The sequence below is a fragment of the Cryptomeria japonica genome, chromosome 6 (assembly GCF_030272615.1).
Source record: "Cryptomeria japonica chromosome 6, Sugi_1.0, whole genome shotgun sequence".
NCBI lineage: Eukaryota > Viridiplantae > Streptophyta > Pinopsida > Cupressales > Cupressaceae > Cryptomeria > Cryptomeria japonica.
Window position 1 is genome coordinate 220,477,028 of NC_081410.1, and position 11,201 is coordinate 220,488,228.

General features: G+C 35.0%; 1 protein-coding gene across 4 annotated transcripts; it reads left to right on the forward strand.

Moving 5' to 3' along the window:
- Positions 1-5,036: 5,036 nt before the first annotated feature.
- Positions 5,037-10,850, forward strand: LOC131071433 (VAN3-binding protein). Of its 4 annotated transcripts, none has more exons than XM_058007258.2 (8): positions 5,037-6,420; positions 7,712-7,831; positions 8,137-8,205; positions 8,801-9,176; positions 9,555-9,752; positions 9,851-9,900; positions 10,085-10,154; positions 10,289-10,850. In XM_058007258.2, exons 1-8 carry the CDS (start codon positions 6,088-6,090, stop codon positions 10,486-10,488), a joined length of 1,416 nt encoding a protein of 471 aa, XP_057863241.1. In that variant the 5' UTR covers positions 5,037-6,087; the 3' UTR covers positions 10,489-10,850. The 4 variants fall into 4 exon arrangements, with proteins under 4 accessions (XP_057863241.1, XP_057863242.1, XP_057863243.1 ...); XM_058007259.2 differs by having other exon boundaries at positions 10,097-10,154; XM_058007260.2 differs by lacking the exon at positions 8,137-8,205.
- The last annotated feature ends 351 nt before the right edge of the window (positions 10,851-11,201 follow it).

Sequence of the window (11,201 nt, forward strand, 5' to 3'; positions counted from 1 at the left end):
AAGTAGTGACGTTAGGGAACCCACAAGAGGACTTAGATTAGATGAATGTCTATCTTCCACATGTGCAAATGTTTAAATTAATTTTCTAATGAGTTGTTACTGTAATTTGTCTTGTTTTTCTTTAAAATAAAAGTAAAAAACTTGCTATGTTTCCTTAGTTTGTTTGTTGTCATCATCTAGAGTTCCTTAGCAAGGTGTGTAGAGTGTTGCTTAAGTAGTGACATTAGGGAACCCACAAGAGGACTTAGGTTAGATGAATGTCTATCTTCCACATGTGCAAATGTTTAAATTAATTTTCTAATGAGTTGTTACTGTAATTTGTCTTGTTTTTCTTTAAAATAAAACTAAAAAACTTGTTATGTTTTCTTAGTTTGTTTGTTGTCATCCTCTAGAGTTCCTTAGCAGGGTGTTACACACATACACATACACACACACACACACGCACACACACACGCGCGCACGCACACACACACACACACACACACACATATCTATGTGTGTATATATGTATATATACACACAATATAGATTTTTTGCAAACCATCTCTATTTTGTAACAAAAGAAGTTTTTATTTTAAAAATATAGATTATAGTATATACACACATATATATGTTATTTACTATTGTGTTGCAAAAAATGAAATGACTATTGTTATTTGTTTTTGTAACATATACAGGGCCAAACAACTTGCATGTAGGTGAGTTGTAGGTGATGGTATGATGAAAGAATAAGTATCCGATAGAATACTGAGAGGGGGGGGGTGTGAATCAGTATACTGAAAAACTGATACAAATTTCCCAAACTCAAATTCAATCACACAAAGTAAACATATCTCAGTCAAGATCAATATTCATAAGAATACTTGACATCAACTGGTTTGACTGTTACGACAACTTAACAATAAACAACTTCAATCTTGTAAACATCAGCAATGCTTAATCATAATTCAACATATTCATCTCTCAATGCTTCTAGTTATCGTGCCTTATCAGAAGTTAATCAAAACAACAAATAAGATCATAACCACAAAAACATTCACCACTTGACACAAATTATTATATGTGGAAAACCCAAATAGGTAAAAACCACGATGAGATGAGACTCACAAGGATAGCTATCTGAACTCTTCTGAAGTTCGCCCTATTAGGAGCCAAGCCTGTTAAAACTTTACAATAAGTCCTGTTAAGAACTAATTCCGGTTAGGAATCACCTGATTAAGGGATTTACAAATATGCCTTGATGAAAAGCACAATACCCTGTTAGGAGTAACCTCGTTGGAGGATTTAAGAATCCAAGCTAATGGACCACCTTGTTAGAGGATTTAATGAGTAACCAAGCTTGTTACAGCTTACCCGGTTAAGGGATTTCACTTCTGCTGTAATTGGTAGAAAACAATAGGTTTTCTTGATCTGTCTGAATAGCACTACATTTGCTTGATCAGATCCTTTTAAGCTTCAATCTGTCTTCAATCAAAGTGTAGATCCATTCACTAGTTAGGCAACAACACACTCAACAGGTTTCTGCCAATCTTGCCAACAACTTTTACAAGCAACTTCATCAACCTTAAATACAAATCAATTAGGTCGGTAACACAACAAAAACCTAATTCTCATCATCAAGATTACAAACAAGTCAGTACAATCTTGACCCTTAAAATTCCAACCGCTCCATGATCACTGCTCCATCGGACTTTGTTAACTCATCACGCGTTGTGCATTAGATGCAATCCACTTTGCTCCTTCCCTATACAATAAACAAACGAGCCAAAACAATTTGAACTTATCCTTATACAATGATCACATGTGTCTCCATCATTACCGCTCATTAGATAATAAACCAACAAACTCGATCGGTTAGGGTTTAACAGCTGATAGGGTTTACCGGTTACATTGCATAGAAAGGTTTAACCCTTTATACTGATTTACCAGTTCAACTCACAAATTTAACATATCGGTTTACAACATCTTTCACAAATCTCTTCTTATTGGTTACTAGCTAATATCAAAAACAACAATATCAACAATAACATGAATATCATTACCGGTTCAATTGACATCAATGACAACTTATCATTAATGCAATCTCTATGCAAAATGCCAACAAACTCAAAATGCCAATAGTAGGGTGGAAGTTATGTTCCTCATGGCCATAGATTTGGCTATGATATATGGGGACCATGAGTCTCCTCCCCATGGGGGTGACCATGAAAGGTGTCACCCCCTTAGCCTTATAAATCTCTAATCCTAAATATCATCTAAAATGATATATTCCATACTAGAATGTTCACCCTAAATCTATTCCACTAATAATCATCATTAATTAATTAATTAATTATATTATGTAATTAGTCTAGTTCATCATCAATTAATTACAGTCTAACTCAACAACATATCTAGCTATATAATATTAATTATGGAGGTACGAAATGCAAATCAAACAAGATGAACACAATTCAATGCAAGATCCAAATTCACATTCACAAAAATCACTCAATAAAGCCTAAGATATATTCATAAATCAAATAATAAACAATATTACCACAACAAATACCTTAGATTGCTCCATTATTTCTTAATGCTTGCTTTAATGCTCAATGCATTTTTTTTCACAAATTTTGTTGCATAAATTTGATATCATCATGATAGCATGAAGGCTTAACGCTTGATAATGGATGATGATAGGGCTAGTTTGATAATGATAATGATAATGATAGATGTGTGTTTGAAAATAGAATGTATAGGATACTTGATCATAAGAGTACTAACTAGGGTATGTCTCACATAACGTTTGATTAATTGTGGAGAATAATTAGAAAGATCAATAAATGATAAAATTTGAGAGAGAATACGACCTATAATGCACATGGATTGATCAGATGGAAGGATAGAAAGGGTGTAATGCACAAAGGAAATAAATAAAATATAAATATGTTAAATAAATTATTTTTATTTATTTAATTTTGGAAGGAAGGTGTTAATTAATTATATAATTTTAAAAAATTATTTAATTATGAGAGAGAAACCAGATAAATTATTTAATTATTTATTTAATAGTGAAAGAAAATAGAAAAATTAATTAAATAAACATATTTAGTTAATTACGAGTAGAAAAGGACAATGGATTAATTAAATAATTAAACTCTTTAATTAATAACATAAATACTAGCTTAATTAAATAATCAAAATTATTTTTTTGATTAATTATTTAATTAATAAGGATAGAAGAAAATGATGAGAGGTGGCACGTGAAAATGCATTAGTCATTTTTAGATGTCTACATTAATTACTTCAATTAAACTATATTCCCTCCACCAATTTCAAGAATAAATGAACAATTAATTTGCTTTTTCCTCCATTTTTCCTCAATTGATGATTTTTGGGAACTTGCACCTCCATTATGTTTTATGGGAAGGAGAATGAATTGTAGAGATTTTTTTGGAAGATTGATGATGGAAAATGGATGAGAGAAATTTCCTTAAATCAAGGAGAAGATGAAGGACAATAGAATGACTATTCAACCATTAGGATGCACCATTGCATCAATGGTTGGATGCTACATAATTGAAGTTTTGGCTTCTCATTGATGAGGAATATTGTTAACTTCATATGAGACAATGGTACAATGAACATGCTGTAAACAATCCTCATCAATGATAAATCAAAACTTTAGTGTAGCATCCAACCATTGATGACTGGATAACCATTTCAAGCAACTACATCTCAAAATCCATGGAGCAAATCCACTTGCAATGATGGAGTTCGTACTTGGTAACATATTTTTATTTTTTTTTATTGTTTGAACCTCATTTTTTGCTTAATCTTGAGGTGAGCATTAGGATTCAGTTTCTATTTGCATTTGTCTTCTTATTTCTACTTAGTTTATTTTGTGCTCACACACGCATATCATATTTTATAATATGGTGCTTATGTTTAAATTGCCTTACAAAAATAACTAGCATATCATGCTTTAAACTTATAACCTATGACTTACAAATTAAAAATGTTTAATGTGTCACTACAAATACACATGTGAATCAATTTGATGACTTGTGGTTTTGTTTTAATGAAAGTCTAAATGCAAGTTAATAAGTGTTTTGTTGGAGTTGATAGCTAATCCCATAGTTCCTAGAAATCACCCGCAACCAAAACACCTATCACATCATGTTTAAATTGCCTTACACAAATAACTAACATATCATGCTTTAAACTAATAACCTTTGACTTACAAATAAAAAATGTTTATTGCGTCACCTGCAAATACACACGTGAATAAATTTGATTACTTGTGGTTTTGTTTTGATGAATGTCTAAATGCAAGTTAATAAGTGTTGTGTTGATAGCTAACCCAATAGTTCCTAGAAATCACTTGCAATGAATACAATGAATGCTTATAAAAGTATAAAGATAAAACCCTAGAGAAATATTAAAAGAGAGTTTGACAACTATCCACATCATAACGAATGAGACAACATGTATTAAATAAAGCTCAATCTATTAAAAGATTAGTATAAGTTCATACGAACTCATCTTAAGACACGATTATTGAGACTAAGCTTGAAAAGACATTTCACACACAAAGACATTCACTAAAGTAGCTCAAATAGCTAACTAAAAGATTTAAAGTGTATTCTTAAACTTAAAGTACACGTACATTATTCCATAAAAATTATTTGAACTCCTTTAAACAATTCTATATAAAAACAATTCCACATCTCCATAGCTTCTATTTTATTACTCTTTAAAAATATTATAGAACCTCTTTTTATAAATAAAAATATTATAGAGCTTCTTTTTATGAATAAAAGTACCATAAATTCTTTTAATAAAAATAACTAAAATACACAAATACTAAAACCTTAAACCTTTTATAAAAGAGCATGTATCACTTGGAAAAAATATAAAAAATTATTATTCAATCACATGAAGAGTGAACCCTCTTAGAAGCATCCTTTTGCTTTATAAGAAATTCATTTGAATCCCGTGATGAATTAAACGCGCTTAAATACAGGGATTAAGAACATCTGTAAATCTACCATTGGAGAGCGCGAAAGACTAAACACATGATTTAGAAAAATTAATTAAGTAGGATCATTGTCCCCTTCAAATTTCACGGAATTGGGGACAAAAAATGTCTTTTTTTTCTCTGGAATGGCTTCAAGCGTCTCATTCCAAGCCCGAGGAACAATTTTTCTCTGGGTGACAAAAAGCTTGGCGGTGTCGGGACACGGAGAAGTTTATGGCATTGGAATCTGTAAATCTCAAAGTTCCGCGAAGTTTTCAGAAGAAAACTCCGAGAGCTAAAACACTTACTATAATGCCTTGGTAGTGCAACTCTCTGAAGATTGGCCAGATTTACAGCCAGCACAAACTCCTTTGTTGATTTTTTAATGCTGTTTTGACATCTGCAACTTTCTGATAATCCAATGTAACTTCAACCTCAACTCCTAATTCACGTTTGGGCCCGTTTTCCAAACCAGAAAAGAAAAATGATTCGGAAATCAAAACTACGTGTCGTCGATATCCTTTGTATTACTTATTCTATGTTGGGTTTCTGCAACAACGAGCTCGATTTCTGTACTGCAGTGTTTTCTGCAGAGCAAGATTGAGAAATTGAGTGAGAAACGACTAGTTTTGACATGTGGCAGACATTAAGGCTGTTTCGCAGAAGGAGAAGTAAATCTGAGAACGCGATTGATGCTTTATTGCATGTAAACTTAAATCCATCCCATCTGTTTCTTTCGCCTTTACCCTTTATTCCTCTTAAATATTCCCATTCTTTGTTGTTTTTTCAGGGCTTTGACAAACCGTCCGCACCCACAAAATTGCCCATTTAAGTAAAGTAGGAATGCAGTGACTTCGGTTGCCTTTGCATTTAGGCTTTCCTCGATTCCCGTAGATTTGTTCGCATTACTTGCCTTTAATTAAAATAAGGTTGTCGGAAAGAATTCGTGGCACTGTTGTTTCCTCTTTTTGTTTCCAAATACTTTATCGGACGATTTAGTTAGGCTGAAGGAAATCATATAGGATTTAGTAAAATCTGCAGATTTTGTCATATTTAGGGTTTTTCTTGGAAGCAAGAGATTTGTAATGGATTCTTCTACATTTGGTCACAATAAGTCTGTGCAATCTCTGGTAAATATTGAAGAAGAGTATCCAATATGTTTGCCTGGGATGTCATTTGCACCTCCGGAGACTCCGCAAGAGCCAATGGAATTCCTAGCTAGATCTTGGAGCATTTCAGCATTGGAGGTATCCAAGGCTCTTGCTCCGTTTACTGGTCATGGAGGGGGAAAAGGTCCCTCTGCTTTTCAAGAGAATACTAAGGTCGCGCCAGATAAATTGCCTTTAGTTACAGCTCCCTATTCATTTGCCTCCAATGGGACCTCGCAGCTAGTCATGGAACGGATTTTAACACACCCAGTAAGTATCTTTCTCCATCTTTTGGATTATTGCTTCCTGTCTGTGGATTCAGGCTTTTTCTTTTTCTTTTTGTCTACCAGTTGCTCTGTATAACGAGGTAGTTGTCAAATAGCAGTTTCTAAGAACCTTTTCTTGCATCGGATCACCTAAAAGGGGTTAAATAAGAACATGAATTGAAACCCCAGCAAGCTAATAACATTCTTACAAAATTAATGATCTGCTTAGGTTCCAGTCTGATTCTAGTGGGCATCAAATTGTACTACATGGTTATGCTTTTGCTTTTGTGATGTAGAGAGTATTTTGTATGTTCGTGTGGTTTAGCATGATGTTTATAGCAATTCCCAAGATTTTTGAAGTATCAGTCTTGTGGTTACATTTTGAATTAATTGCAATAGATTGGAAGTGATCATTGTGGGTATAGACTCTAGGGTGACATTGTCTAGCCTTATAGTTGGTCATTTGATGTTCAAACTCTACTAGTGGTTTACAATGACGGGTGAATTTTGATTTGCAGGTATTGGAAATATATTGATTTTAATTACAAAAGTTATATAGGCGAGACTGAAAATGCCTTCAATGGAATGAAAAAGAGTAGGAAGCGTGACATAGTGCTGCGCTCTCCAGCTTTTACCCCATTTTGAACCAGTAAATTCTAATATTATCTTTTCTACATGTCTGTATTCTAGAAAAACTTTTTCCCCAGATTTGGTCAAGTTCCCGAGATGGGTGTCATTGTTTGTGATGACGGGCATACTTCCAATCACGCATACAAGCAGGGCTTGGGATGAATTACTTCATGTACTGAGTTTTTTGATATTGTTGTCAGAATATCTTTTGTTGCTGGGAAACTTATGGGTAGCTTTGTCTTATTTAGATAGGAACCTCCAAAACACTTTTTGTCACCCAGAAATACAGAAAATGACTTGAAGCTATAATGAGAGGAGAAATGCCCTACAAGCTAATGATTCATGAATTCCTTATTTGGGCTTCTGGGCAAAATGCTCTTTTTCCATTCTTGTAGTAAATTGCTTGGTTGTATGGAGCTTTGAGATGCTATGCATCTTGTGGGCTTAGCTGGTTATCAATTTAAATACAACAAAAAATATATAAGCATGATTCGATCCACTGTGGAACTCAGAGCAGTAAACATTCGACTCTATATTTGGGCTTTAGATAACAAAGGCCTTTGGTGGGTACTTGACATGCCCTGTGACATGATAACTACATTCACCTTTCCTCTTTTGTCTGTTCGTTTATCTGTTTAAAGCTAATAAATTCTTTCCCTGTACAGGAAAATTCCATCCTGACATCAAGAAAGAGTCTCCATGGTGGCGTTCCATTAAAAATCCAAACTGCTGGCTCATTTGGCGGAAGTCCTCCGATTTCTCCAAGGGAATCTGATGATCTTAAGGTGTGTTATCTATGTTGCATGAACTGGATGAATATAAAAACACACTACAGTGATATGCCTCTTTCATGCTTCACTTGTTCCACTATGGCAAACTTTGCCGCTCCTTTTCACTAGGCAATTGTGTTAAAAGGAACTTTACATGTTTGTCTCCATTGTGTTATCCAGGCTTGTATTTTACTGCATTGAATTCTTAAACCCTGATCTTTGCCACACTGATCATAGTCGGAGCAAGTCATTTTCACAAGACAAATATGTTGCTAATGCATGCTAGATCTTTATATGTTTGTTTACATTGTCTTATCCAGGGTTGGATTTTACTGCAACGAGCTCTAAACCCTGATCTTTGCCACACTGATCATGCTCTGAACAACAGGGTATGGCTCCTTGAAATATAGGTTTATATTTTTATGTGGATCTTTGTTAGCGTTTTAGTTTTCATTTTCAGAAAAACCTGTATACGATGAACAGCATGAGCTTCCGAATCACACGCTGGTCAATTTTTGATGAGTATACATTGAATGATAAGGCAAGGACAACTATGGCTTGTTAAGGGAAGACTGATTGCATTAGCCACTCTTTGACCATTTAATTGTGCATTTTATAGATTAAGTGAAACAATTAATATGAATGAGGTCTATCAGGAGTTACCAAAAAATGTAACTATCTTATCTTGTTGCCAATTCAGAGCAGCAGTATTTAGTTGCTCGTCTGAACTATCTCTCTAAGTCTGAAATGGTTAGATTTCTAACCTGGACTTGTAGAATATTGTAACTATCTCGTCCCGTTGCAAATTGGGGCATCAGTATTTAGTTGCTCCTCTGGATTCTGCTTGATGACTGTTGTAGTTGTTACTGTATCATCTTGCTGCAAATTAGAGCCTTAATGTTTAGTTGCTTTCGCTGACCTCTGCCAGAACAAACAGATGTCTATTTAATGCTTGGAAATTCTAACCAAGCATTTTTTTCGCAGCTTTGCAAGAATGTCAGCTCTGCAAGAACACAAATACGGGGAAAAACAGTTGGAAGGTGGCTGAAAGATCTGAAAGAGAGAAAAAAAGAGGAGGCACGCACTCACAATGCACAGGTCCATGCAGCTATTTCAGTAGCTGGTGTAGCTGCTGCAGTTGCAGCAGTTGCGGCTGCTACTGCTACTTCATCTGGCGAGAATGGCCAATTGAAGACAAGTATGGCAGTTGCATCAGCAGCTGCACTTGTAGCGGCGCAGTGTGTTGAGGTTGCAGAGTGTATGGGAGCAGATCGAGAACAGGTGGCTGCTGTGGTGAGCTCTGCTGTCAATGTCAAAAAGCCTGGAGATATTATGACCTTGACTGCAGGTGCAGCCACAGGTACTTCATGAATACACATTTCCTGAAGAAACTTCTTTCAAGCAAAATTTCTGATTGTGATGTTGCAACTTGCATGGAATACGTTCAATTGTCATATTTTCCTTACACTACCAGATTATACCATGCCAATTCCAGCCCAACGATGACTTTGGATAAAACCCTCTCTGATTATCTGATATTTCATATTGGATACAGTATTCTCTTGTTTTTCTGAATACTTTCATTAAGTTTATCTTCCCGGATTGATCTATGCCTGTTAACTTCTCAGAAGGATACTGCCATGTTTTATTGTTTAGAGGGAAGAAATTGGGTGTTTATGTTGTAGATATGTGCTTTGCCCCTGGAATCTCTTATAAAATTCTCTTCCTGCTCAATCAGCCCTGCGTGGAGCAGCAACTCTGAAAGCGAGGGCACAGAGAGAATTATGGAGCCATGCCTCGGTTATTCCATATGAAAAGGGATCCAATCCATTATCTCGATTTAGTGGAGAGTTAGTTCCTGAGGATAATGAATCAGAAATATCTTCCCAGGATTTTCTAGCAAGAGGAGGTGAACTTTTAAAGCGCACAAGAAAAGGTAGTTTATCTTTTAGAAAGGAATATCTGTTTGGTTGAATTAAGGTACTTGAGTTAATACAGCTTCTAGTTCTGACTAATGAAGAATGCTGTTAACAGGTGTCATTCACTGGAAACAGGTAGCTGTTTATATCAACAAGAGATCACAGGTGAAAATCATTTTTGTTTAGTATTTTCTAGTTTTGGTGGCATATTGCCTAGTGAAATTCTGTTTCATGCCTCTCTTTTGCATAGTGCACATCGCATGGTGATGAAAGTCTGCCTGCATGAATAGAAATTCAGGCAAGAGTCTGTATTTAATTGTGGATATTTCTTGTCCTCTTAATGTTCCAGAATGCATTGCAGGTGGTGGTGAAACTGAAGAGCAAGCACATTGGTGGTACATTTTCAAAGAAAAAAAAGAGTAAGGAAGCTTTTGTGTGCCATTTTATTTGAAGTTTTTTGACTGCAGGGAGTTATGGATAAAGAAAATTCCATTTTCATGCTTGATCTTCAACTTTTCTAAAGCTTGCACCCATTTGTTGTACATATTGCCAGGTATTGTCTATGATGTTTGCAGTGACATCCCTGCTTGGCCAGGCAGAGACTTATTAGAGGGAGAACAGAGGCGCCATTTTGGTCTTAGAACTGCTCGTGGACTAATGGAGTTTGAATGCAGCAATGAGAAAGAACAGCAGATATGGACAGAAGGGATTAGGCATTTGCTTTCCTTGGCACAAAATCAGAAGAAACTATAGGGCAATATTCTTCCACGTTGGTCAGATTTGGTGTATTATGACACCAATTATTATGTTTGCTTTCAGAGGTTGAGGATTGTGTAATTCCCATCCGAATTAAATAATGAAAGAATTAGTGTGCTTCTCTCAAAACAATATGTACATATAGCTTGGTTCGGGCTTGCTAGGGAAGTGCCACCGGCAGCTATTCATAGAAGATGCTATGAGATTTGATTTCATATACATGTAAATTATATTAATTTTCCTGAACCACACAGTCCATGGTCTCTGAATCTTCCTATAATTCATTGTTCATATGGTCGTTTATTAATACCCTCATTACATGAGGAGGAAAAAGCTATAAATTCACACTTTATTTGTTAGTTGTGCTTAATTGTAGGTTAGCCAGTATTAACCCGACTCTATGATGTCGAGTCAGACTAAGGGTCTTTTGGAATGGCAATTAAATTGAAGCAAGGGATTTGCTGACCAAAAGTAGCACATTAACTTTGACTAATATTCACTTTGCATTTGATGAACCACTTACAAATTTGGTATTGATTTATTTGCTTCTGCATGATATTCTGTCTCTTAAAGAATCCTGGTAAATGAAATGTAATTCAACTTAATCAAACATGTGAAAATAATTTGGGTAAATGGAATGGAATTCAATTTAATTAAACGTGTGAAAACAATTTGAGGTTTCTTGTGGTCTACCTTAAGTATCTATTTTT

Excerpts from the sequence above, each read along its gene's own strand:
- LOC131071433 (XM_058007258.2), top strand. The coding sequence starts at position 6,088 with ATGGATTCTTCTACATTTGGTCACAATAAGTCTGTGCAATCTCTGGTA. Across the intron at positions 6,421-7,711 it reads AACGGATTTTAACACACCCA|GAAAATTCCATCCTGACATC; the intron begins GTAAGTATCTTT and ends TTCCCTGTACAG. Across the intron at positions 10,155-10,288 it reads ATTTTCAAAGAAAAAAAAGA|GTATTGTCTATGATGTTTGC; the intron begins GTAAGGAAGCTT and ends ACATATTGCCAG.